The 27838-nt window shown below is 47.7% G+C and overlaps 3 protein-coding genes across 5 annotated transcripts; 2 read left to right on the top strand and 1 right to left on the bottom strand.

Moving 5' to 3' along the window:
* The first annotated feature begins 554 nt into the window (after nt 1-554).
* Nucleotides 555-5723, top strand: IL27 (interleukin 27). Its single transcript, XM_072942875.1, has 5 exons — nt 555-701; nt 2916-3088; nt 3173-3271; nt 4234-4392; nt 5185-5723. Exons 1-5 carry the CDS (start codon nt 671-673, stop codon nt 5431-5433), a joined length of 711 nt encoding a protein of 236 aa, XP_072798976.1. The 5' UTR covers nt 555-670; the 3' UTR covers nt 5434-5723.
* Nucleotides 5584-9965, bottom strand: APOBR (apolipoprotein B receptor). Its single transcript, XM_006201428.4, has 4 exons — nt 9894-9965; nt 6896-9556; nt 6545-6810; nt 5584-6454 (listed from the first exon to the last, which is right to left on the bottom strand). Exons 1-4 carry the CDS (start codon nt 9948-9950, stop codon nt 6388-6390), a joined length of 3051 nt encoding a protein of 1016 aa, XP_006201490.2. The 5' UTR covers nt 9951-9965; the 3' UTR covers nt 5584-6387.
* A 1610-nt stretch (nt 9966-11575) lies between these two features.
* Nucleotides 11576-20942, top strand: CLN3 (CLN3 lysosomal/endosomal transmembrane protein, battenin). 3 transcript variants are annotated; one of them, XM_031687469.2, is made up of 16 exons: nt 11576-11812; nt 12020-12142; nt 12298-12376; nt 13529-13625; nt 14415-14486; nt 14876-14955; nt 15097-15182; nt 15683-15755; nt 15842-15985; nt 16829-16941; nt 17802-17848; nt 17930-17998; nt 18093-18148; nt 18286-18379; nt 20315-20455; nt 20560-20942. In XM_031687469.2, the coding sequence occupies exons 2-16, from the start codon at nt 12097-12099 to the stop codon at nt 20677-20679; spliced, it is 1317 nt and encodes a 438-aa protein (XP_031543329.1). In that variant the 5' UTR covers nt 11576-11812; nt 12020-12096; the 3' UTR covers nt 20680-20942. The 3 variants fall into 3 exon arrangements, with proteins under 3 accessions (XP_031543329.1, XP_006201309.1, XP_015092340.1); XM_006201247.4 differs by having other exon boundaries at nt 11811-11829; XM_015236854.3 differs by lacking the exons at nt 11576-11812; nt 12020-12142; nt 12298-12376 and adding an exon at nt 12895-12996.
* Nucleotides 20943-27838: the final 6896 nt, after the last annotated feature.

The following is a 27838-nucleotide window of genomic DNA, read 5'->3' as shown; positions in this document are numbered from 1 at the left end:
GCTCTAATCCTAGATTTGACTCTGGCGGAAGACTAAACTTGACCCTGAGTGAATCCGTTCTCCCTCAGCCCTGACCGCGGCCATAGACTGAACCCTGACTCTGCCCAGACTGAGACCCCCACCACCTCACATAAAGCCCTCTTCCAGCTACCCACGAAACCCCAACTTCCCTGGCACTCCCTCCCTCAGCGATCTGGTAAACCAGAAGAGAGTAAGGATGACTCAAAACCCCAAGTCCCCTCTGATGGGCAATCCCCTTACCTGGCCATCCATCTTTGGAAGGACAGTGGGCTGGTGATGGCACCGGGATGATCATGACAAAGCAGAGAAACAGAAGGGGGGTTGAGTCTCTGGGATCTACTAGCAAGCAGAGCAGGGTGGCTCACCCAAGAGCAGGGAAGTGAAGGGAGGGCTGGACCTGGGAGGGCAGAGGGAGTCGGGAGCTGGGATTGACTGAAGCCCCAGCTTCCCGCCACCCCCACCACAACTCCCACCCACTCTGGGAAGGGAAATTACATTTCCCCATTTTAGCAAGGGGTGGTGAGGAGGGAAGACTGAGTGAATACAAAGCTGAAAGTACAAGCAGGACGGAAAGTGAAACTGGGCGCAGCCCCCAGTATAAGACTCCCCCTGCCCGGGAGATGGCTGGCCAAAGAGGCTGGGCCCCGTCATGGGCCAGATGGCAGGAGACCTTGGCTGGCGTGAGTTTGAGGCCAGGGCTGGGGACAGAGGGGTGGGGGGTTTGGTTGAGACTGGGCGGTGGGGGGGTGGGTTTGACTGGTGTGGTTGGGGGCTAGGGCTGAGAGGCAACTGCTTGGCCTAGACTAAGAATATGGGATACAGCTGACTGTAGGAGGATGGGACTGAGGCAGGCATACATGGGGGAGAGGGGCTGGGGCAGAGGAGGAGTAGTTAGGCCAGGGCTGGGCAGAGGATGGGACAGGTTGCCTGGCATAAATAGGAGGACAGGGGTAGTAGGGTGATGGTTTGGTAAGGGCTGGTCTGAGGCTGGAAAGCTGTGAGTGGCATGAATGGGGAGAGTGGGGCAGACGGTTTGACCAGGACCTGGACTAGGCAGATAAATGGAAGAGTTTAGTTGGAGAGGATGGCAGGGGCCATTCAGCCTGGCTGATAACTGGGGCCAGCTGGAGGAAGAACAGCAGGGGGAGTCGGCATGAGCTGGGGGCTGGGACCAAGAAGCCCAACTGGGTCAAGGGTCTGGAGTTTGAAGCTTGGAAGGAGGTCCAATCTACAGTTGGTGACTGAAAGACTCAGAGGCTGGAACTAGAGCTATAAGCAAAGGAGCAGATTGGTAGAATCAGAGTAGGGGCCAAGGGCTGAAGGATGGGGACAGAACCTTCAAAGGCCAGGGCCAAGGACCCAGCATTGGCTGCCAAGGGGAAGGAGAAGTCAAGGGAAGGGTCTGGGGGCTCCAGAGCTCAGGCAGGAAGCAAGGGGTCAGTAGGAAATGGCACAGCTCAGTTCTGGATGGGCACTATCCCCCGGGGCCTGGGGGAGCCCACTCAAAGAGCTAGGAAGACCTCCTACTCTGTTTTAAGTCTCTGGGATGCCACAGTGGCTCCCAAGCCAGGGAGCCTGAATGCTAGCATTGCAAGCATGGCCCACCACCCCCTGGAGGTCCATGAGGGTAGTGGAAGCACCCAGATGCTCCCCTTAGTCTTTACTGAGAGGACTAGAGCCCAGGGGTTAGAGATCAAGAATGGATAGGAGGTGGGGGAGGGTATAGCTCAAGTAGTAGGACGCATGCTTAGCATGCATGAGGTCACAGTTCAATCCCTGGTACCTCCTTTAAAACTAAATAAGCCTAATTACCTCCCCCTGCCAAAAAAAAAAAAAGAAAAAGAAAAGAAAAGAATGGATAGGAGAGGGGCATGGAGAGAAGGATAAGCAGGAATAGACTTAAACTTAGCGGCCAGTTTTGGTTTGTGTTTCGAAGGGAATTGTGTAACTCCAGTGATTGCTAGATTTCCTCTCCTTGAAGGAGAAACTGCTGAACACTGCCCTCTTTCCAGAGCTCCAGCCCCATGGCCCCTCTTCCTTCTTTCCAGGAAACACAGGGCAGGAAGCACTTACAGAAATCAGCCAGTCTGATTCCCCCATCTTACAGATGGGAGCCTGAGGCACAGAGATAAGAGATGACTTGCTCAAGGGAAGAGCCCAAATGAGAAATAGAGATTCTGCCTCCCATTCCAGGCCTTCCTCTCTCTCCTGGCACCCCTCCATTCCTCCCACACTGCAGAATAACCCCCCTGCCATGGGGGAGCCTGGACCAATCTCTCCTTCTGACTTCCTGGGACAGAGCTTTCAGTGTTACCTGGTTCAGGCCATCAGAGCCACCTGGCTAAGCCGGAGGAATCCTTGGCAGAACAGCCTGTGCCCACTCCAGGGGAGGTGCTTGCCTCCTCTGAGTTCCCTTCAGGGAGCACAGAGGCTCTACATTTGGGCAGATCTGGAATCCAGTCCTGGTCCCCTCACCCTCTGGCTATGTGACCTTGGGCAAGCCAACCTCGCTGAGCCTCACTTTCTCCATCTGCAAGAGGGGGAGAATAACAGTACCCAGACTGCCTTACACTGTTGTGCAGTTTGTTCATTGAAAAAGACACTTGGCCAAGGCAGTTAGTGGGGATCAAGATGCAGCCTAAGATCTGCTTGCAAAGAAGAGCACTCTGTGGAAGGCTGTGTCTGCCGGGGGAAGGGGCACTCTCCTCTCGTACAGAGATGCCATATGATGTTCTCAACGGCTTCCATATACTATTGTTAATGGTTCTGAGGGGTCAATGTGATGACACACAGAGCCTGCCTGTAGCACAGGCTCAGAAAAGGCACGTTCTCTTCCTTCTCCCGAGTTCTCAAGTTCTTCCCTCATCTTGCGCATCCCCTCCCCATCTCTCCAGGACTCAGCCTTTTGCTGCTCTCCTTGCTCCTGGCTCTAGCCGGTGTCTGGGGATTCCCGAGGCCCCCAGGGAGGTCCCCCCTGAGCCTGCAGGAGTTGCAGAGGGAGTTCAAGGTCAGCCTACATCTCGCCAGGAAGCTGCTCTCCGAGGTTCGAGTCCAAGCCCATCATTTTGTGAGTCCCCCTAATGCAACTGGCTCTGGGGGTGGGAAAATCTCCAGTCCCCTCGGGCCCCCACTAACAGACTTTGCCCCATAGGCTGAATCTCACCTGCCAGGAGTGAACCTGGACCTTCTGCCCCTGGGAGAGCAGCTCCCCAACGTTTCCCTGACCTTCCAGGCCTGGCGTGGCCTCTCTGTGAGTAGGGGACAAGTGGGGTGGGACAGGCAAACTGGCAATAAGGCTGGGCTGGGTGAATGGAATAAAGTTGGGGATTGAATTGAAAACAGGTTTGGGGATAAACTGAGGGATATAATCTGAAGGAGTCTGGGTATGTCATTGAATATAAAGATGAGGCTGAAATAAACAAATGGAGTTAAGAAGAGGGTAAGAGTGAAGCTGGGCAAGGAAAGAGGTGGGAATAGAAGGGGATTTGGGATAGAGATTAGTATAGAGGTGGGATGGAGTTGGCATTGGGAGTGAGAATGGGTAAAAAGCATTTTTTAAATAAATAAATCTAATTACTTCCACCCTCTTCCCAAGAAAACAAAAAAGAATTTTAAAAGGAATGAGAATGAAGAGAGAGGTTAGGTGTGGGAGGAGGTTGGGGATGAGAGTAAAAATGAAATGGGGGAGAGAGAATGGATGGGGATTTCTGGTGAGGATGGAGATGGGGTGGGGTTGGGATGGAGTTGGAGATGGGATGGAGAGATGGTGACAGTGAGGCTGGACACATGGAATAGGGATGGAATCTGGATTAGGAATGGGAATAAGGGTGGGAAAGGAATTGGAGACAGGAAGAAAACAAGTGAGGATATGGGAATGGGATGGGGTAATAGAGAAGAGAATGGAATGGGATTCTGGATAGAGAGAGATAGGAGGATGGAGATGGGGTTTTGGGTAGAGATGAGTTTGGGCACGGGACTGAAATGAGGTTGGAAAAGGAGATAGGATAGAGATCAGAGACAGTGGAGATGGGAATGATGAGCATAGGAAGAGAGTGGGGATGGAGATGGGGTTAAGGATGAAACTAGAATGGAGATGGAATGGGGATTGGAGTTTGGGCTGAGAATGGAACCCAAAAAGAGATGAGGTTGGGTTTGAAGTGGGTCATCCTTGGCCTGCGGGCCTTTCCTGATACCTTCCCTCCCCTTCCACAGGACTCAGAACGACTCTACTTTCTTTACATGACATTTCGCCCCTTCCACGCCATGCTAGGAGTACTGGGGAGCCAGGGGGTCTGGACCAGCTCAGAGAGGATGCACCTGTGGGCCATAAGGCTGGATCTCCGGGATTTGCAGCAGCATCTCCGCTTCCAGGTAGAGTGCCCACCCACTCTCCTTGACCCCTGGAGGCCAACACACAAAACTGAGACTCACTGGCTTCCTTTTGAAATAACCCCTGCCCAGAGGTAGGGTAAGTCTGGAGGGAGATTCCCGTGTGTGTGTGTGTGTGTGTGTGTGTGTGTGTGTGTGTGTGTGTCTGTCTATCTGTCTGTCTGTCTGTCTGTGTGTTTAGCACCAAGTACAAGCTCTGCCCCCTGAATCTCTGTCTTCTCTTGGGGTCTTGGTCTTAAATGAGAGAGCAGTTTGAAGCACCCAGGACAGCATCTGTCATTAGCAGGCCCTACAGCAAGTAGGTTCCCTTCTCCTTCATCCTCTGACATCACCAGATCTTCTTGAATATTTCAAAGGAAACAGTAATTTTACCCCTAATAAAAGAATAGAAAATGAAAGCAGCATAAAAACTAACTGTATCAATTATATCACCCTGGGACCCATTTCTGATCCTAAGACGACCCTTAAGAGAGGAACTCCCGGAACCCCAAATCTCCAGGGCAGTCCTGGATGAGTAAAAGCCAGCACCATGTGCACCATCTTGCTCTGTGACTTCCATTTTCTTGAAAACACACACACACACACACACACACACACACACACACACACACACAAAATCAGGCAGTTCCCATGAAACGATGACATAATGAAAGATGTGAAGTAGGAGTTGTCCAGGGAAATCATGACCCTGTGATCTCTGATGTCATTAATACCCCTGGGCACATAAAAAAAACAAGGCCATTCTCTGACTCATGGGCCTCTCTCTCCTCACAGGTGCTGGCTTCAGGAGTCGACCTCCCGGAGGAGGAGGCGACAGAGGAGAAGGGGCTGCTCCCAGGGGCTGTGGGTGGCCCCTCACAGGTGTCAGCTCAGGTATCCTGGCCCCAGCTCCTCTACACCTACCAGTTGCTACACTCCTTGGAACTTGTCTTGTCTCGGGCCGTGCGGGACTTGCTGCTGCTTTCCAAGGCTGGGAACCCAGCCCAGGCCTTGGGGTTTCCAACACCTAGCTCCCATCCCTGATGGAGTGACATCTCAGTCCCTTCCCTGCACACATCAGGACTTGAGGACCAGTCTGGGGCCACGGGACAGCCTCCAGCTTATTTGTCTGAGACAAGGCAGGACTCCACTGATCTCCCACCCCAGACCCTACCCAATAACTTAAGGCCCCTCGAGTTCTCACCAGATATTTATTTCTTGGATATTTATTTATTGTTTAGGGAAATGATGGTTTATTTATTGTTTCCAGGACTTGCTAGTCATCCTCAGACTAGGCCACCATGCTGGGTGCCTAATAAAGCACTCCCATCCTCTCTCTGCCTCCACTTCTTTTCAGAGAAGGGGTGCCTGACACCCAAAAGGAGTCTGCAGCTTCCTGCCACCCTGGTCTCCTCTCTGCTCCTACATTTTTGGGGTTCCTAGTCCACCTTCCTCCACTCTGGCTTGTTCAGCTGCTGGTTGCCATAGTAACCAGCAGAATTCTGAGGCTGAGCTCCCATTTTGGAAGCTCAGGGCAGCTGGTTCTGCTTCCCATCAACTTTTGATTGCAAATGAAGCTCCACAGGCCCCCCTGACCCTTTTCTCTAGGCTGCCTTCCACCCCAGAGGCGGGGGTGGCACTGGGGAGCAGGGATTGGTGGGGGGAGTAGGGGCAGTCAGAGAGGGAAGGCTGTGGGGAGAATTGTTTCTGTCCCATCTCAGTCCTCCAGGCAGCTGAGACAGGTTGAGGAGGTAGTCAAGACAGGCCATTGGAAAGAGGGGATCCCGAGGGACAGTGGTCCATCAGCCACACTGGAGGGTCAGACTCCTTAAGTTCATGGTTCTCGCAGACATTGGGTTCTGTCTGCTCCGTGAATGACACGCCGAGAAACTAAGGCCCAGAGGGTGGAAAGGATGCATCCAAAGTGGCAGAGGGAGTCAGGCTGAGCAGGGTTCAACCCAACCTTCCGAGTCTTGCTTGGGGCCAGGCTCCCGGTCACTAGGGCTTTGGCTGGCTCAGCCTGGCTCGCAGTTCCTGCATCATGCCAGGGTGTGCGAGGCCAAACCTGCAGGTGGAAGAAAGGCCATGGGAGCTGGTCTCCAGGTGCTACCAGCCTTCTCCTCATTCCCACTCAGTCACCCTACCTTGTGCTTACCCTTGTCCCAGAGGCATTCTCCTGGCTGGCAATGGGGTCCCTTCAGACCTTGGGGGGCTTGGCTCTTGGAGGCCCTCCGGCTGGAGAAGTCTCTGCTCAGGGGCTGACAGCTCTTCCTTGGATGGAGGGCTGGGAGGCTCCTCCAGGTGCTCAGGGCCGGGGGTCCGTCGCAAAGAGGGCCTGGAGCGGCGCTGTGAGGAGCTGCGGGAGAGGAGTACACGGCTCCTCGGGACAGAGACATCTAGGCGAGACCCAGGCAGCAGGGCCTACAGGGAAGAGGGCACAGGGTACTGTGGGGCCGGTTTCGAGATTCTGCTCTGGCCGGGCCTGAATCCTACCTGGAGCCCTCACCTCACTCCAACTGCTGTGAACATCCTCTCCAACTCTCCCTGAGGCCTCCCCACATGGTCCAGGCTTGGCCTCTGCAGGGTCCTGCTTTGTTGACTGGTCTTCCTGGCCTTGGACATCCTCCAGGCCTCGTGGATCAATGTCCTCAGCCTCCGCCTTTTGGTCTCCAGCCACCTCGTCATCCTCCACATCAAGGGGCCTTTGGGCCTGTCCCTCGGGGTGCTGGTCCCCACGTTGCCCCTCACTGTCTTGCCCCTGCTCCCCTGCCTCCCATCCCTCAGACTCTTTTTCCAACAGAGTCTGCTCTCCTGGGAGGCCCTCTGCCCCTACCGCCTGGGAGCCCGAGGTAAAGCCATCCATCCCACAGCTTCCTTCCGCCACTGCAGAATCCCTAACCTCTGCCTGCTCTCCCCCCTGCTCACCCTCCATGGCCTCAAAAGCCTCTGCTAAGCCCTCCAGGCCAGACTCCTGCCCACCTCTATTCCCTTCCTCTGCAGCCTCCGCCATCTCCTCACTTCCACCAGCTTCCTCTCTCTCTTCTGAATCCCAGCCTCTCTTGAATGCTTCCCCTGCCTCTCTTTCAGGCCCTTCCCCAGCAGCCCTTCCACCCAGAGCTGCCTTATCTTCCACTATCTCGGCAGCCAAAGAATTTGCCTGCATGTCCTCGCCATCCTGGAGGCTCAGAGCCTCCACCTCCGGCCTCCAGCCTCTGCTGGATGTTCTGTCTGCCCCGCAGGGCACAGTGGCCTCCACCTCCTCCTCCTTGGTTTCTCTGGCATCTGACTCTCCCAGTGACTGGCCAGTCCCTGCTTCCGCCCTATGCCCTCCACTCAGCTCCTGGTTCTCAGTGCCAGGGGCCTCCTCCTCCTCTGCTCCACGTCCCGCTTCCTTTGCTTTGATCCACTCCCCACTTGTCTCTGGGATCTCTGGTTGTGCAGGCTCTCGGCCTCCTTCAGCCTCAGCCACCACTGCCTGGCCTCCTGTAGCCTCCTCCTTCCCCACATCAGCACCTGCTTTTTCCTCCTGGGTATTTCCTCCCTCCACGCCCCTTCTTCTCCTGTGTTCCCAGGCTTCGGCCACAGAGCTATTAGGCTTTTCATGACCCATGTTCCTGGGATATTCCTCCAGGCTCCTCTCTGTCTCCTCTTCGCTCAGGACTGGAACCCTCCAGAACACTTCCTTACCCGCTTGCCCTTCTTCAGGTTGCTCTGTTGGGGCCTTGGGGGCTTCCATCAGCTCAGGTTCTTTGCCTTCAGTGACTTTGTGCTCAAGACCACAACATTCCACCTCCAATGCTTCCCCACCTGTCTGAGCCTCTTCCTCACCCCTCTTCTTACTGAACACTTTCTCGGCCCTGGCCTCTGGGGTTGCCTCCAAGTCAGCATCATGTTCAGGTCGGTCTGCCACTTTGCCCTGGGGCAGCCCAGCCTCAGCGGCCCAGCAACTCTCCTGCTCCCCGGCCTCCTCTGCCTGTACCGCCTCCTTGAGACTGGCTTGAGCCACCCTGATCTCTGAGTCTTGCCTCCCCACGGGTTCTTCCTCAGCCCAGTCTGCCTGGCCCTCCAAGCCCTCCCCTACCTCCTTCTCTGACCCCTGGTTTTCCTCAGCCATCCTCCCTTCGGCCTGGTCCCTGGCCACTTCTTCCACTCCCTCAATTCCCAGGGCCTGGGTCTGATTGGGGAACAGGCTCACCTCAAACTCCTTATTCTCATCCACCTCCTCCTGGTCTCCCTTGGAGGTCTCCTCTAGGGCCCAGACTCTCCCAGTATCCTCTGGGATCCTTTCTCCTGGGACTGTCCCATATTCTGTTTCCTTGACTCCTGGGAGGGCAGCCTCCTCCATGCCTGAGCTTGTCCCTGCCTCCTCTCTGCCTGAGGGTTCCCCGTGCTCAGATTCTGCCTCTGGCTCCTGTGTCCCCTGTGTCCTCTGTGTCCTTGTGCTTTGGCCATGCCTTACCACTACCACCACCTCTTCCTCCCTCCCAGGCCCTTTAGCCCCAGGCCCCTGGATCTCCTTTGTAGCTGCCTCCTTGACCACCTGCTCTGCCTCCTGGCTGTCCCTTGCTACCTTTAGTCCATCAGCACTGGCCTTCCCCTCAGGCTCCTTTTGCCAGGTCCACTCTGACTCCTCCCCTCCAGCTACCCCTGGCTCTGTTGCCCTGACCTCTTCCTCCTCCTCCTCCTCCTGTTCCCAGGTTCTCAGTGTCTCTTCTCTGTTCACTTCCTGCTCATCGAGCTCCCGACTCTCCTGGGCTTGGCTCCTCCTGTCTCCACCAGACTCAGACCCTGCCTCAGACTTCTTTCTGGTCTCCAAGGGGACACTTGAATCCTGGAATCTGGTGGCCTTAGCTGTTTCCCAGGCCCCAGTGTCCTGCCTATCTGCTTGAGACCCGTGGGAGCTGCCTTCTCCCCCACCCCAGGTCTGTTCTGCAGCTGAGCTTTCCTCTGGGTGCCTTCCAGCCTCTCCAGGACCTCTCAGCCCTCCAACCCCCTTGCTTTGGCTGCCTCCAAGGCCCCCCAGGGCTTTCTGGGCTTCCTCTTCCACTGTCCTCCCTGATTTTTCTGCAGCTACTTCCCCCAGTTCCTCAGCTGCCCACGCCTCCCTCCTTTCTGCAGTGGGGACTTCATCTCCTATAAGGTAGGAGACAAAGGTGCTTAAAGAATCCTAGAAGAAAAGGGGGAAGGGATTAAAGGCATTAAGGGGAGGCCCAGCCCTCTCCCTGGGGGCCCTGGGTCAGAGGAACTCAGGGTAAGGAGGAAGGGTTCTAGGATCTAGGAGGAGAAGGAGGACGCGTTCTGCAGGAGTAGTAAAGGGCCTAGATTCGGGTTATGTGGGTGTGCCTGTGGTGATGGGGGAATTGGAATCCAGAGAAGACTGGGCTAGGAGACTGCCCAATCCTGGTGAAGGAATCTTGAATCTGAGGAGAGGCTCAAAGAAAGAGAGGAAGGTGGGACCCCAGGGAGCAGGGTGGAAGTCTTTGGCATTCATTTGCCCCGCTCACCAGTGCCCCCCTCAAGGCCTGATGCAGCCCAGGGAGATGTAGTCGGAGGAACTCCATCCTGTCTGTCTCTGTCTATGTGTCCAGAAAACTGACAATGACCGTCTCCACCCACCAAGACAAGTCAGTCTTCCCCAGGACCCAAGACACTTCCTCTTCCCCTGACTCTCCCTGACACATCCCCACCCCAAGCCCTGCCCACCTTCTGCAATGCCCACAGCTGCTTCCAGCCCAGGCTGGAAAATGAGTGTATGTCACATAGGGGGCTCAGGTGCATATTTGGAGCTAAAGGACAAGGGAGCAGGACTGAAAGAAAAAAGTGGGAGCAGGAGACCTCAGAATTGGGGAGGGGGGAGGAGAATGTGGGAACTGCAGCTTAAGTGACTCAGGTCTTATATTTACACCTCAGCCATTTCCGTCTCCCCCTAAAGCCACAGCCTCTCTGTGAGAGGAAGCTGGGGTTTGTGGTTCCTGTTTTGCCTGGCGACAAGGAGTAGGAGTGAGGAGGGGGCTGGTAAGAGCTCTGGCTTCTCGTTTCAGGGTCATTAATGCTTCCCCAAGAGGAAGAAGGGGCTGGATTGGTGGTTCCAACGTGCATTCCCTCATCTGTAGTCATTCTTGTGAAACAAAACTTGGCTAAGCTTTGTATTGTGGTTATTCATGTCTGCCTCCCACCTTCCTTGAGTTCCTTGAAGGTGGAGGCCATGTATGACATGTTGCTGAATTTCTAGAGCCCTGCATGGGTAATAGGATCCCATTTTTCATTGGTTGAGTGACCCTGGAAACAGACAAAAGGGGGGTACATTTCAAACAGCAGTCTGAGGGACTGGTGGTGAGAAGGACCTGGGAAAGGTGGGCACCAACTGATGGAACCCCACAGGAGAGATTAGCAGGCAAAGAACGTGATGAAGAAAATTCAGGATGCTTCTTTACCACATAGAGAAAGGTAAGAGAATAACTGTTCCTTATTTGGGACTATGTGAAGTGACCTTGATCTACACCTCCTCTCCTGGTCCCCTCCCTGAGCCCCACTTTCCAAGTGTCCAATTAGAGGAACTAGATGAGAACACAGAATCAGAATCCTGGGCTTTTAGAATCACCTGGTCTAAGCATCCTTGATGCAAGCAGGAATCCTGCAGCAGCCAGCTCAGCCAGCAACCCAGCCTCTGGTGCTGTATTTCTTAATGCTGAAAGGGTCTCTAAGGTCACCTTTAGAGCTAACGTTGTATGATCATCAGTATCTTCTTGTTATTGTTTTCTCACCTGTAAAACCAGGAATGGACTACTTTGGTTCTAAGATAATTTGGGAAAGGGGATCTCCTAACCACCTCAGATAGTGCCAAAAGGTAATTGATGAAATCTTTTTATTTTATTTATTTTTGAAACAATTTTTATTGATTTATAATAATTTTACAATTTTTAACTTTTTTTACTGATTTATAATAATTTTACAATGTCGTGATGAAATCTTTTTAGATGGGTGTTACCTTTATTTTCAGTTTCTAAAACAATCTAAAAGCAACAGATGGAAATAAGAACGACCTCAAGCTGGCCGTCTTTGTTCCCAGTCAAGAAACAGTCCGGTCTGAAATGAGCAACCAGGTGGCCATATTTGTTTCTGGCAATCGTAAGTTGCAAGAGGAGCTAAAGACTCTCACAGCCATGATTAGTGCTGGCACAATACGGTCTCGGCCTTGGACGCCGCTAACTAACGTCATGGCACTTTTTGCTGATCCCACCCACCCCAGTTTTAATCCAGGAGTTTCAGGGTTCTCCCGGCCTCTCCCTATCCCACGCCTCGAAGCTGGGAATGCCTAAAGGGAAAACAGAGCGAAGACCCGGAAGTGGTGAGAACCTTCCTAACACGTGATGAGGGACCCACCGGTACAGTCACGTGACTCGTCATTCCAGTGTGCGGAATGGTGAGTTGCTCTTAAAGGTACAGGCTGCAGGGCCCCCTGCTCTAGAGGGAGCGGGGGCAGAGTCCGACGGGTGGGGCTTGTTGGGACTTGAGAGGGCGCGAGATGGAGCCCGGGGTTAAGGTGGTGGTGGCTTGGCGTGCGCGAGTGCAGCGCAGAAGCCGGAGCTAGGACCGGCAATGGGGCGTTGATCCTTCTCACCTTTCGCAGACCCTCATCAGCCCCATCGGAGCCAACTCGGAACTCTCACTGACTTTGGATCCCTCGGGAGATCTAAACTTGCTGCCATGGGAGGCTGTGCGGGCTCGCGGCGGCGCCTTTCGGATTCGGAGGGTGAGTATTCCGACCCACCCTCGCGGGATTGACTACTGATGTCCCCGCATCCCACCTGACAGGCTCGGGAGCTGGTAGGCTCCGGGAGAACACCTGTAGGGCCACTGCGCACCTGAGAGTGGGGTGGAGGTCATGCCCTCTTCTCTCCCTTCCAGGGGAGGAGACCGACCCGGCACCTCGGCCCCCTCTGCTGGACCGGCGGGACGCCCATTGGAAGAACGCGGTGGGCTTCTGGTGAGTGGCTTGAAGAATTCAGCAGAAGTAAAAGTGGGGTGGGAAGAGGGAAGCGACAAGAGGAAGGAGGGAAGAAAGAGCTGAGCTTTGAAAAGGGAGCTGAATCCACAAAGTATTTACAGAACCACTTGTCTGCCCTGAAGCTGCGTGTAAAATCCCCAAATTTCATTCATTCACTTACCACCTTCACCTTTTGGCTGGATTCTCATTTCACCTGTAGGGTTACTTCATGTTTTTACTCCCACCAACTTAGCCTTTATATTTTTGAATACACACATTTTTAAAAAGAAAACTTTCAATCACTACTCCGGATGGAAAGCCATTATTTTCCTAATGCACATTTAAATAAATGCATCACTACCTTTTAAGTCATCCATCTACCTCCTAAAATCATTCAAATACTGACCCTTGGGAAATACTTCTAGCACTAACGTAAAACATCAAGGATTTGGGTAGCATACTGGGTTGGAAGTGAGGCTCCCTGTCTGAGCCTCAGTTTCTCAGCAGTAAAATGGGAAGAGCAGCAGTACTACTTCATAGACTTGTGAAGAGGACCCATGAAATCCTGGTGCTGGGCCCAGTTCCCTTCTCATCACTGAGGGCAGCTCTGGGAGATGAGAGTAAGTGAACAAGGTCCTTCATGGATCATAAGGGGTATTATCTTGTTTTGATCCCTACAGCACTCTATGAGGTAGTCAGGAGAGAAATTTATATTCCCATTTTACACGTGAGTAGACTGAGGCCACTCAAGTAGGAAGTGGCAGACTTAGGACTTGGACATAGCCCTTTGGGTTTCAAGCCCCCAAGGTCTTTCTACTGTACCACAATCAGAGACAGTGGATCAGTGGATAAGAAATGTCCCAGGAACTGAATCATGGTGGGAGCTCAGATGACTTCCTTCTTTTCCTGGGAGAGGTCTCAGAAATTAGATATGAACCCAAGTCTGTCATCCCAAAACCTGTATTTCTAACCCTAGCACTGAATGGAGATGGGGTCTGGTGACAGAGAAAAAAAGAGGCACAGGAAAGTAGGAGGTTTGGTGCTAGGACTGTGGATAGATTGTAGTGCTGAAAGGAGGTCATGACCTATTCTTTGATGTCAATTACATCTCAATAAAACTGGGTGGGGGGAAATCTGTCCTACTCACTCTAGGCTCCTTGGCCTCTGCAACAACTTCTCTTATGTGGTGATGCTCAGCGCTGCCCATGACATCCTTAGTCACCAGAGGGCACCTAGAAACCAGAGCCACGTAAGTGACCCTCCCCACCACTGCTACTATGTTTAGTCCCTATAGGAAGATGAGGGATTCACCCTGGGGCAGAGACCCACTTGAGAAACTCACGGAATGGGGTTCCCAAGGGGTGGGGCAAGAGGGCTACAGTTCCCAGTCTCCCAGCACTCAGAGCAGAAAGGGTCTTTAAGTATCAACTGGTACCAAGTGTATAAACTCATGTTGGCTGGGGGGGACTATGTCCTAAGGCAAGGTTTTTTAACCCCAGCACTGTTGACATTTTGAACTGGATAAATTCTTTGTTGTGGGACTTTCCTGTTCATTGTAGGATATTTAGCAGCATCCCTGACCTCTACTCACTAGATGCCAATAACATATCCATCCCCCCAACACCGAGTTGTGACACTAAGAATGTCTCCAGACATTGCCAGATAGTCCCTGGAGGGTATAATCACCTCTAGTTGAGAACCTCTTATTGGAGAATGTAGGCCCAAGGGCAGCAACTGCCACGTTGCGGGTCCGGTAGGGAATTTGGTCCAAGGTTAGATTTTTCTGGAAACTCAAATTTTTTCAGTGAACGTTCCTGAGTGTGTTACCCAAATAAAGTCCATTTATGGGGCCATCTTTGGTGTGTGGACCATTAGTTTGAGACTTCTATGCAAACTTCTCCCTCCCCTTTGTTCACATAGAGAAACTGATGTCCCAAGAGGCCAGTGCTAACCCGAGGCCATCCTTCAAGCTAAGGCAGAGCTGGGAATGTCTACCCTCCTGCCTCCCTGGGTGAAAGACTTTCTTCTCTCCCATCAGGTGGACCCAGATCCAACGCTCACCCCCCACAATAGCTCATCTCGATTTGACTGTAACTCTGTTTCCACGGCTGTGAGTACCCATCTGGTCCCCTCTTACCCTTACTCTGGGGTAGGACCCCACTTGTACCTCCTCAGCACCCAGAGGGTAGTGTCATTATTCTAATAATTAAAGACTGCCGTTTATTGAGCCCGTTCTGTGTGCAGCATGTATTAACTTACTTAATCCATATGACAGTACTGTGAGTTAGGCTCTATAATCATCCCCGTTTTCCAAATAAGGAAATTGAAGCTTAGGGAATGTGAGTACCTTGACAGCTAAGGAGTGGCAGACCTGGGACTGGAACCCAGATCTGTGTGACTTCAGAGCCTGTGTTTGTAGCAGGTCTAATTGGATGGCCACTTGGTTGGGAGGGTTGGCCCTGGGACAGTCTGGGGTCTCACTCTGTTCTCTACTTTCAGGCGGTGCTCCTGGCGGACATCCTTCCCACCCTCATCATCAAATTGCTGGCTCCTCTTGGCCTTCATCTGCTGCCCTACAGGTCTGGGTCGGGGGTGGGAGGAATTGTGAGTGAGATATGGGAGTAGGGAGGCTGAGAGGACAAAGGAGGGTGGCTGGAGGACTGGGGGGCTGAGAATGGAAGCTGACCTTCCCCTCCTTCCCTGGCAATAACTCCCTTCAGCCCCCGGGTTCTCACCAGTGGAATTTGTGCTGCTGGAAGCTTCATCCTGGTTGCCTTTTCTCACTCAGTGGGGACCAGCCTGTGTGGTGAGTATTAGGTTTCGTGTCAGTTGAGGGGGCCAGAGGAACCGCACCAGAGCATTTGTGGGGGTAGTCTCCCCAACTTCCCAGAGGAGAAGGGTTATTTTGTAACCCTCAGAAGCCTGCTAGGACAGTCACAATGGGAGACAGGAGATGAGGTCAGTTTTGAGCGGTAAGTGGAAGGGGGAGATGGGAGGAAATGGATGGATTAGATGGAGACTGAGATGAGCAAAGTCACCAAGACTCTGTGATGGAGGCCAAGGCATCAAGGATGAATTCTTGCTCCTGGTTTGATAACTGGGTGGATGAGGGTACCATTCCCTACAAGAGTTCATTCAGAGGAGGGGGTTGTTTCTACTTTAGTTCTGGAGCACAGCCTGTCCAAGGGATCTGTTTTTAGCCCATCTGTGTGGAGGAAGAGGAGGCCGTGTGGCCAGCTACCTTAGGGGATCGGGACTGTTGGGGAAAGGCTAGGGATGGCCACTGCTGTGCTTGTTGTCCTCCAGGTGTGGTCCTGGCTAGCATCTCTTCAGGTCTGGGAGAGGTCACCTTCCTCTCACTCACCGCCTTCTACCCCAGGTTAGTAGGCACAACAGGGAGTGAGGGGAGGGGGGTCCCACTGCTGGCTTTGGTCCATCTTAGTGCACCCATGTTCTCCTTCTCAGGGCTGTGATCTCCTGGTGGTCCTCAGGTACTGGGGGAGCAGGGCTCCTGGGGGCATTGTCCTACCTGGGCCTCACTCAGGCTGGCCTCTCCCCCCAGCACACCCTGTTGTCCATGCTGGGTATCCCCGCCCTGCTGCTGGCCAGGTAAGTGGCCCTGGGCTGGGAGGAAGAGGGATCCAAGGAGAGAGAACTTAATCGTGATCCCAGTCTTTGGATAACTATAGCCATGTTAGGAGGGGTTGTGGGTTCTGGACTCTTACAGGCCTGGGTTTGAGTTCTGGAGCTGCTACTTATTTGCTGTGTCATATGGGACAAGTTGCTTTACCTCTCTGATCCTGTTTTCCCATATTCAAATGGTGGTAGCTCGCCTTGCTTCCCTATGTGGCAGCATATGTGTGATGTGTGAAGCATTCAATACAGTGTGATTCCCAAGGTGATTTAAGGGGGACGAGGGTGGACTTTGTTAGTTTTGTGTGTATTTTCATGTATATTAGGGAAAAATTTTAATTAATCATTCAAATCCGTGATTTCACAGATTACTGCTTAGGACAAGGCCATGTAGAAAAAGTGAATCAATTGAAAGGAAAATATTAAGTAAAAAATATTATGTTTAAGAAGAATGTGGATATGGCAAATACCATGAAGGCAAAACATAAGTGACTGAACTTGGGAAGTTCTGGCCTCACACAGAATGAACACATAATAGATGGTAGCAAAAGTGATTATTAGAATAATAATGATAAGAAAACAGGGCTGACTCGCTTGGCATGAGCCAGGACTCAGAAGGAGGTCCCAGGGGTTAGAAACGACAAGGAGATAAATTTCAGCTCCAGAGGAAGAGGCATTTTTTTCCCAGTTGGAGCTCTCCAGCCCAGGATGGGGTGTCTTGGAGGAGAGTACAGATGAGGGGGAGCTGCCCTGGGAGGGAGGGACCTTTCCAGCCTAACAGAAGCCCTTCAGTCTTATCTTCATTCTGCTCCCTCCTAGCTATTTCTTATTACTCACATCCCCTGGGCTCCAGGACCCCGGAGGGGAAGAAGAGGCAGATACGGCAGCCCGGCAGCCCCTGATAAACAGCGCGGCCGCAGAGTCAAAGCCAGGTAGGGACACAGGAGCCCCTGAAAGTGGTCACTTTCTCTCTTTCTGGGTTTCAGTCTTCCTCTCTACAGTGGACAGTCGGGAGGGGAAGTGGATGGGTGTGCTGGTTACAGTAAGAGCCAATCACATTCATCAATTCCAAAAATACTCATTGAGTACTTATGTTTTGTGCTCAGTATTCTAATCACTGGGATGCTGAGTGGGGGTGACTCAGATAAGGAAATGAGGCACATTTGTAAACAAATAAGTGTATCAGAAACATTGTTTTCACATGTTGATATGCACTATGACAAATGGGGGAAGAAGAGGGGTTCCACTTAGAGAAGGTGGTCAGTAAAAGCCTTTTTGAAGCAGTGTCATTGGGTTGAAATATGAATGACAAAGAGTCAGCCCGTGGACATTGGGGTGAACAGGTTCCAGGCAGAGGTGCTAAGTGCTAAGTGGTGGGAATGAGCTTGGATGTTCAAGAAACAGAAAGAAGGGGTCAGTGTGGCTGGGGTGGGTATGTACTGCCATCAAACTGTACAAGAGCCATGAAGAATTCTCATCTGGTTAATTTTTTTTTAATCATGATAAAGCAAAAATACCATGAGGTTTACCAATTTAACCGTTAGAAAAATTTTGTGTGGGTTTTTTTAGATTCATTTATAATGATGGAGGTACTGGGGATTGAACCTAGGACCTTGTGCATAGTGCTCTACCACTGAGCCATACCCACCCCAGAGGCAGTTTAACCATTAAAACCCAGTGGCATATGTGTACCCACACTGATGTGTGGGCTGGTTGATTCTTGCACAGCAGCACCCCTTTTCTGAGTCAGTGAGCCACCCTCACCTGCCCTTCTCTCCCTGGTCCCCTGCAGGCTCCAGCTCACACCTCTCCCTTCAGGAAAGGTGGACTGTGTTCAAGGTACGGATGGTGGCTGTGGCGTGTCCCCTGTGGCCAGTATTGGTCTCCGAGCCTTCCGCTTATGTCTTCTGACTCTTCCAGGGCCTGCTGTGGTACATTGTCCCCTTGGTGCTGGTTTACTTTGCTGAGTACTTCATCAATCAGGGACTTGTGAGTGAGGGCTGCCGGGAAGGGTGTGGAAATAGTGATGGAGGTGGGGACCCACACATCCCCGTGCATCTCCCTTGTCTGGTCTTTGCTGCAGTTTGAACTCCTTTTCTTCCGGAACACATTCCTGAGTCATGCTCAGCAGTACCGCTGGTGAGAAGAGTGAGGATGGGTGGGAGGACCGGCAGTGGGCTGGGAGGGTCCCTTAAGGATAAGGACTGGGGTTGGGAGGGGCTGCCCTGTTGAGTAGGCACTGGAGGGGCTTCCTTCTACTCCCTGCCCCATCTAAGGTACCAGATGCTGTACCAGGCCGGTGTCTTTGCCTCCCGCTCCTCTCTCCGTTGCTGTCGCATCCACCACACGTGGGCCCTGGCCTTGCTGCAGGTACTGAGCCCCTGGCCCTCATTCCATGTCCACCTTGGCTCCCAGTTGGGTTGCTTCCCTCCTTCAGCAAGGAGTATTTATTGCAAACTGTCATGTTCTAAGCATGGAGAATGGAGGCCAGCAGGGATCTGTGTGAAATATGTGACCTCAGGAGCCAGGCAAACCTGGGTGCAAATCCCAGCTTCTGTACTCAGTAGCTGTGGGATTTAGGGCAGGTCCATGAACTAATCTGAGCCTCAGTTTCCTCATCTATAAATTGGGCCTGGTTGTAAGAAATAGAGACAAGAAGAAAAGTGAAAGAACAGGATTTTATATTGTGTTTTAATCAGTTAGAAGCACATATTAATGATTTTTTTGTCCAAGCCATATGCAGAGAGATAAGCTTTCAAATAATGTTTCTAACAATAAGAAAACGTCCAGTTCTTATATTCTGGATGGTTAAGTGCAATAGAATCAGTGACGTTGTAGTCGACAGGTTATTTATCTCAAGACTGGTGAGCAAATTCATGGCAAAAGTCACGTGAGTGATTAAGCTTTATGTGAACAAACACCATTCCTTACAACAACCTAACAAAAGAGTTTTACATAGCCAGCCTTCATGTTTCAAGGTCACATGTTCACAGCCTTCTGAAGGTAACTATTAAAATAAACCTTCGACTCTTATGGGAAAGTCCTTTGCCCTTTTAAGTAATCTTAACTCAATTCTATGATAACAAAATACAGAATTAGTATAGATTATACTTTAATGTTATGTCAACAGCATACAGATACCCTCTATCTTTCTTCCTTATTTATCTAAGCAGTACTGCCAGCCTCCGAAGTGCCAAATTGCTGTCAACAATGCTTCACTCAGGGTTCTTCATTAGATGAAGTGTTAGATGATGGAGCTACCCTGAAATGTGTGGCTTGTGATTTTAACTGTGATTTTAACCAAAGCTGCTTCATAGAATTAGCGTCTTATAATCATTTAATTCCGTTGTAGAAATTGTTTGTCCCAATGCTGGAAGCATCTGCAGTGTTTCTAGGGTCTCATTAGTATTACCAGGGTGTGTCCTTTTCAGTGCAGATCTCTGAGCCCACCTCAGACTTAATGAATTAGAACCGCTGAGGGCGGGGCCTATGTAGGTAACAGATCCACAGGTACTCTGTCTGTACATTAAACACATGGACCGCTGTGGTGACCTGCATGCTGCGGGGCAACTTTGTGTGCTCAGGACTGGGACATTGGGTCCCCCGAAGGAATTGGGGCACAGAGGAAGGACCTACACCCTTGGGTGGGGTCAGTGAGGCTTCCTTAAAGGCGTGGGAACATGTAAACCATGGTTTCTCAACCTCGGCGTTAACTGGCATTCTTTGTTGTGGTGCTGTCCTGGGCACTGTGGGACGCTGAGAAGCATCCCTGGCCTCTGCCTGCTAGATGCTGGTAGTACCCTCCCTCCCCCATTGTAACAACCAGGAACATCTCCAGATGTTGCCACGTGTCCCTTAGGCAGCAAAATCACGCCCAGTTGAGAACCTCTGGTCTCACCATAGCTTCAGTGTGGTAAAATAGGGGGGAACCTCTCTAATCAAGGGGCCCCTTGGGAGAAGGAAAGAGATCACAGGAGGGAGAGTGACCCTGATCCAAGCTGAGCTGTGAATGGTGGTGCTAGGAGAGCCCAAGTGAGGGAAGGTGGAGAGCATTCCAGGCAGTGGGAGTGACATGAGCAAAGGGAGGAGAGGGAGAAGACCTCCGAGGTCTAGGATGCTAGGGCATGGTGGGGAGAAGGCCTACCCAGATCCCAGGGTCTGGTGGGCCAGCTGAGTGTTGGGGTTTGATCCAGGCCTGTCATCCTCACCCTTATCAGCATCCCCCAGAACCGGGACCACTGGACGGTATGGCACCTCCCTTCCTCTGGTCCCAAGCTCAGTCCTCCCCTCCGCCTGCACCCACAGTGTGTCAACCTGGCCTTCCTGCTGGCAGACGTGTGGCTGAACTTCCTGCCGAGCATCTACCTCGTCTTCCTGATTATTCTGTATGAAGGGCTCCTGGGGGGCGCAGCCTACGTGAACACCTTCCACAACATTGCCCTGGAGGTCAGCACTGGCCAGGCGAGGGTTGGGGGTGGGTGGCCTCTCTGCTTCAGTCCGAGGCATGGGTGTCTAGGGCTGAAGCCTCACCCTTGCTCCACCCTCCCCAGACCAGTGATGAGCACCGGGAATTTGCCATGGCAACCGCCTGTATTTCCGACACCTTGGGGATCTCGCTGTCAGGGCTTTTAGCCCTGCCTCTGCACGACTTCCTCTGCCACCTCTCCTGATACTCTGGCTCCTTGGGACAGGACAAAGGACACACTGACCTGGGCCAACACTAACAGGCGGGCAGGTCGAACTGACCCCAGACACACAGCCCAGAACCCATCCAGGAGTTCTGCCCCTAGACATCCCTGCATGGTTGGGATATAGAAAAGTGCTGAGGCCCCTTTGATGGGGGTGCAACAGTTTTCCCCCACTCCCAAGATGGTCCCTAGGAGTTTCCTCTTGGCATTATGCTCTTGGAATAAATGCATATTTTATCAACGGACTCTTGTGTCTTTTTTCTCTGTAAAAACTTTTTCTATTATAAAAGCAATATGCCCACTTTGGAATGTGTCCAGGATAGTGTGAAGAAAGCATTTCAGCTAATTCTGTCTAGTCTTTGAGGTTTTGTTTATTAATTAATTCACTCACTGTGTGGGACAATCTGTATACATTTTTCCCCAACATGTAAGTTTCCAAACCTACAGAGAAGTCAAAGGAGCTTGCCCAGTGTGTAGTGGTGTACCACACCACCTGGGTTCTACAGTGAATGTTTTGCTATAGTTTCCTTGTCATGTATCCAACCTTCCACGCAAATCTATCCTTTAATTAGTTCAATTTGTTTTTGTGATGATTTCAAAATAAGAGGCTGAGTGCAATATACCTCCCTCTAAATGCTTCAGCATTCACATTTAAAACTAGAGTCCACTCTTCTTTTACGGTCTTTTTTTTTTTAATTGTTTTGTTTTTTAGGGAGAGAAGGGATTAGGTTTTTTTTTAAACGGAGATACTGGGGATTGAACCCAGGACCCCCTCATGCTAAGCACACACTCTACCACTGAGCTAGACCCTTCCTCCCACAGTCCTTTTTTAAAAGTACAATTTATATACAGTAAAACACATAAAACATTATCTATTTTAAAGTAACTGAGGTTGGCTTAGCAGTGTTTCCCGTAATTCACTGTTACCATCTCTACCATATTTGCTATATCTGTGCATAACGGTACTCTTATTAATATTTCTCTCTCAAGTAACTAACTTTTAATAATACTCAGTTATTTTAAAGGTAAATAATGTTACTATTGAAATCATGAGTTTGGAAAGCTAGTTAACATGTATTTTTCTACTACATGTTAAAATAAATACATAGCTATTGGCATGTGCACCAGAGGGCATGTTAAAGTACAGATTGCTGGGTTAATATCCAAAATATATAAAGAAATCATACAACCCAATCGCAAAAAAAGCAGGAAATCCAATTTAAAAATGGGCAAAAGACTTGGAGAGATATTTCTCCAAATAAGATATATAAAAGGTCAACAGGTACTTGAAAAGATACTTCACGTCACTAATCATTAGGGAAATGCAAATCAAAACCAGAATGAGATCACCTTAGCCTCATAGAATGGCCATCATCAAAAAGACCAGTAATAACAAATGCTGGCGAACCCTTGAGCACTAGTGAGATTGTAAATTGGCACAGCCACTATGGAAAAAAGTATGAAAAATCTAAAAATATTAACAGTAGAATTACCACAAGATGCAGTAATTCCACTCAGGGACCATATCCAAAGGAAATGAAATACTAACTTGAAAAAATATCTGCAACCCCCTTTGGCTGTTTACAATAGCAAAGACATGGAAATAACCCCAGTGTCCATTGATGGATGAATGGCTAAAGAAGTTGTGGCATATATATACAATGGAATATAATTCAGCCACTAAAAACAAGGAAATCCTACCATTTACAACCACATGGATGGATCTTGAAGGCATTACGCTAAGTGAAATAAGCCAGACAGAGAAAGACAAATACTGTATGATTTCACCTATATGTAGAATTTTTTTAAAAACTCAGAAAAAGAGACCAGACTTGGGGTTATCAGAGGCAGAGAGTAGGGGGAAGTGAAATTGGAGGAAGGTGATCAAAAAGTGCAAACTTCCAGTTACAAGTGTGTGCCAGGCATGTAATGTACAACACAATGACTGTAGCTGACACTGCTGCACAATGTATAGAAGAACTGTTAAGAGACTAGGTCCTAAGAGTTCTCATCACAAGGAGAAAATTTTTTTCCTATTTTTCTTTTTATTGTATCTATTAGCTGAACTACTGTGATAATCATTTCACAATAAATCAAACCATCTGCTATATACCTTAAACTTACATAGTGATGTATGTCAACTATTTCTCAAAACTGGGGGAACATACAGATTGCTGGGTCCATACCCAGGAGCTCTGATGTGGGCCAGGAACACATATTTCTATCATATCTCCCAGTGATACAAATACTGCTGTTCTCAGGACTATACTTTGAGAACCACTAAAATATGATTTTCCTTAAAAAAAATTCTTTATGGGCGTCTTTTTTTCCCTTTTTGTTTCAACCAACATGTGAATATGTTGTTTTTCAGGCCAGGAACTTTTTTGCTGTGGATACAAAAATAGGTTTCATTTTGATGGGTGCATAACATTCCATCACAATGGCTCCTTACAATTTATTTAGTCATTCTATTAATGCTGGCCATTTAGCTTTTTTCCATTTATTATTATTATTATTATTAAAAATAACCCTTTGTGCTTCAGGTATTTTCTATACACAAGAGTATTTCTTTAGAATAAAGTCTCAAAAATGAAATTTGTAGAAATGAACATGTTTTTAGGTTGTTGATATGTCACCACACTGTTTTCTGAAAGATTTTTTGTTTTACCAGTTTACATGCTGCAGTTGTGTGTTTCAAAGTACCCTCTTCAGCACTGGCTATAACCATTCACTTAGCATATATTTTTAAGGTTCATCCATGTTGTAGCACTTAATTCTTTTTTATGGTTGAATATTATTCCATTATATGGATATGCAACATTTTCTTTATATATTCATCAATTGATGGACATTTGGGTTATTTCCTTTTTTTTTTTGCTGTTAGGAACAATGCTGCTATAAATATTTGTGTCAAGTTCTTGTGTGGACATATGTTTTCATTTCTCTTGGATAATATCTAGGAGTAGATTTGCTGGATCATTTGGTAATTCTACATTTAATCCTTGAGGAGCCACCAGGCTGTTTTCCAGAGTGTCTGTACCATTTCACATTCCACCAGCAGTGCATGGGAGTTCTAATTCTAAACCTCAATAGTACTTGGTGTTTTCCTATTTGGTTTGTTTGGTTTTGGTTTTTATTTTATTTTAGCCATCGAGTGGGTGTGAAGTGGTAGTTCATTACGGTTTTGACTTGCATTTCCCTGATGGCTAATGATTTTGAATATCTTTTCATGTGCTTGTTGGCCATTTGGATTTCTTTCTAGAAAAATACCTACTCAGATCCTTTGCCCGAGTTTAAATTGGATTATTTAATTTTTAAGTTTCCAATCCAATTTTTAAAAATTGGATTATTCACCTTTAATTTTTTGAGTTATAAGAGTTCTTTATATATTCTAGGTAAAGCCCTTTGTCAAAGATACATACTTTTCGAATATTTTCTCCCACTCCATGTATTGTCTTTTTTACTTTCTTGGTGGTGTCATTTGATGCACAAAAGTTTTTAATTTTTTTTTCTTGTCAGAGTTCTTTTTTTTTTAAATTTTATCTTTGTGTGTGTGTGTGTGTGTGTGTATATGTGTGTGTGTGTGTGTGGTGAGGTAATCAGGTTTATTTATTTAATATTTTTTTTTATGGAGGTACTGGGGATTGACCCCAAGACCTCATGCATGCTAGGCATGCACTCTACCCCTGAACTACACCCTCTGCCCAAAAAGTTTTTAATTTTGATGAAGTCCAATTTATTTTTTCTTTGGTTATTTGTGCTTTTGGTGACATATCTATGAAACCATTGCCAAATCAAGGTCATGAAAAATTACTGTCTTCTTCTAAGAGTTATATACTTTTGGTCCATTTTAAGGTGTGTTTTGTTTGCATGTGATGTGAGGTAGGGGTCGATGCAGAAAAGAGTAAACATAGCAGGCCTACACTGCTAACTTTGTAAAAGCCTGCTTGCAAGAATGGTCCTTGGCTGGAGTTCAAGAATTTAGATTTCAAAATTATTTCCCACCATTAACTGATAAGAGCTACTGGCGCTGCCTAAACTGTTCTTATAAACAATATGATTTATGCTGAACACCTGCTTTCCTTCTGAGACTCTGAAGTTTGGATATGTACTAGCTAGAGTGCCTAGGGGACCCATCCCAATAACAGCCCTGGCACTGAGTTGCTAACAAACTTCCCTAGCTGGCAACATTTCATATGTGTTGTCACAATTCATGACTGGGGAAATTATAAAAATTTTTAAATTTTATTTTGTATTAAATAAATTAAATTTTGATTTACAATGTTAGTTTCAGGTGTATAGCAAAGCGATTCAGTTATACATATACATACATATACATACATATATTTTCAGATTCTTTTCCATTATAACTTTTTACAAGAAATTGAATATAGTTCCCTGTGCCATGCAGTAGGCCCTTGCTGTTAATCTGTTTTATACATAGTAGTATGTATAGTAGTATACACTACTACTATAGTGTGTATCTGTTAATAGATAATTTTAAATTCACAGTAGAGTTGCAAAAAGTAGCATACAGAGTTTCTATATACATTTCAATTTACACTAACAACTTACCTAACTACAGAATATTTATCAAAACATAGAAATTGTATTAAAGAAATTAACATTGATGCAATACTATTAACTAAAATATATAATTTATATGGATTTCATCTTTTTTTTTTACTATTGTCCTTTTCTGTTTCAGGATCCTTTATATATATATATATATATTTTTTTTTAATTGAAGTATAGTCAGTTTACAATTTTACAATGTTGTGTTAATTTCTGGTGTACAGCACAATACTTCAATCATATAGGAACATACATATATTCGCTTTCATGTTCTCTTTCACCATAAATTACTAGAAGATATTGAATATAGTTCCCTGTGCTTTACAATATAAACTTGTTGTTCATCCATGATTGGGGGAATTAAATATATCCTATGTGACTCCACTAGGAGAGGAACCTTAAGAGCCTGTGCCTGGCTTCTCCCAGACTTCACCCCCATGCACCTTCTTTTCCCCTTTGCTTATTTTGCTTCATTTCCTTCCACTGTAATAAGTCATAGTCACGAATATGATTATATGCTGAGTTTTGTTATTCTTTACAGCAAATTATTGAAACTGGGTTTGGTCCTAGGGACCATCCCCGCCTCAGCTCAGAACTTCATTCTTTTGCATGTGAATATCCACTTGTCTCAACACTATTTGCTGAAAAGACTTTCCTTACTGATTTGTTTTGGTATCTTGCTGAAAATCAGTTGACTGTAAATGTTGGGGCTTATTTCTAGCCTCTCACTTCGATACCACTGATTTATGTTTATTCTTATGCTAGTACAACACTGTCTTGTTTACTATAGTCTTGTAGAGTGTTTGAAATTGGGAAGTGTAAATCCTCTAGCTTCATTCTTTTTTGAGGTTGTTTTATGAATTTTAAGACAAGCTTGTCAATTTCTTCAACTAAGCCAGTTGTGAGTTTGATAAGGATTGCACTAAATCTGTAGATCAATTTGAGAAGTATTGCCATCTTAACAATATTATCTCTTCTTATCCATGAACATGGGAGACCTTCCTACTTATTTAGATCTTCTTTACTTTTTTTCAAAAATGCTTTGTAGTTTTCAGGGGGAGGGTGCATGCCTAGCAGACATGAGGTCCTGGGTTCAATTCCCAGTACCTCCATTTAAAAATAAATAAATAAACAAATAAATAAACCTAATTACCTCCTACTCTTTAAAAAAAATGTATAAGGGGAGAGGATATAGCTCAAGTGGTAGAGCGCATGCTTAACATACACAAGGTCCTGGGTTCAATCCTCAGCACCCCCTCTAAAAAGTAAAACAAATCAGTAAACCTAATAACCCCCCCAAATTTTTTTAATAAATTTAAAAAATGCATATATAAAACAAAAATGCTTTGTAGTTTTCGGAGTACACATTTTACACCACTTTTGTTAAATTTATTTGTAAGTATTTCATTCTTTTTGGTGCTTTTGTATATAGAATTATTTTTCTAATTTCATTTTGGATTGTTCATTACAAGTGTATAGAAATGGAATTGAGTTTTGTCTGTTGATCTTTTATCCTCCAACCTTGCTGGACTTGTTAGCTCAGATACCTTTTTTTGTAGATTCCTTAGGATTTTCTATATACAAGATTATGTCCTCTGCAAACGTTTCTAATCTAGATTCCTTTTGCTTCACTTTATGGCCTAATTGTCCTGGCTAGAACCTCCAGTACAATATTGACTAGAAATGGCAACAATAGACTTTGTCATGTTGTTCCTGATCTTAGGGAAAAAGCTATCTGTCTTTCATCATTAAGTATGATATTACCTGTGGATATTTTGTGGATGCCCTTTAACATATTGAGGAAATTCCCTTCTATTCCCAGTTTGTTAAGTGTTCTGATTGTGAAGGAGTTTTGGATGTTGTCAAAACATTGTTTTTTTTTACATCTATTGGGATGATGATATGGTTTTTATCCTTTATTCTATTGATATGGTATATTATGTTAATTCATTTTCATATGTTAAACTGACTTTGCACTCATGATAAATCCTCCTTGGTTATGGTTTATGTATTAGATTTTCTAGTATTTCGTTGAGGATTTTTATGTCTATATTCATAAGGGAAATTGTCCTGTAATTTTCTTTTCTTGCGTCATTTTTGTCTGATTTTGGTATCAGGGCAATGTGAACCTCATAGAATGAGTTGGGAAGTGTTTTCTCTTCTATAAAAAAAGAAAAGTTTTTGAAGAACTAGTGTTAGTTCTTTAAATATTGGTAGAATTAACTAGTGAAGCCATCTGGATCTGGGCTTTTCTCTGCGATAGTTTTTGCTTCATGTGGTTTTTAAGTACTTGAAATGTGGCTAGTATGACTGAGAAACTGAACTTTCAATTTTATTTAATATAAATTAGTTAAGTTAAATATAATAAGCCACAGACAGCTGTTGTTTCTTCTATTAGACAGAACAGATCTTGAGCAGTGGTACTCAAGGCAGTGGTACTGCCCCCTGTGGTCATTTTGGAAGTTTGTGGAGTTTTGAATCTCACTGTAGATGGGGCAGAGCCCGTTAGCGGGTGAAGGCCAAGCAAGCCTGATATGCACAGCGTGGTCCTGCGTGAAGAGTAATT

The sequence above is a fragment of the Vicugna pacos genome, chromosome 18 (assembly GCF_048564905.1).
Source record: "Vicugna pacos chromosome 18, VicPac4, whole genome shotgun sequence".
NCBI lineage: Eukaryota > Metazoa > Chordata > Mammalia > Artiodactyla > Camelidae > Vicugna > Vicugna pacos.
This window is presented reverse-complemented; position numbering and strand designations above follow the sequence as displayed.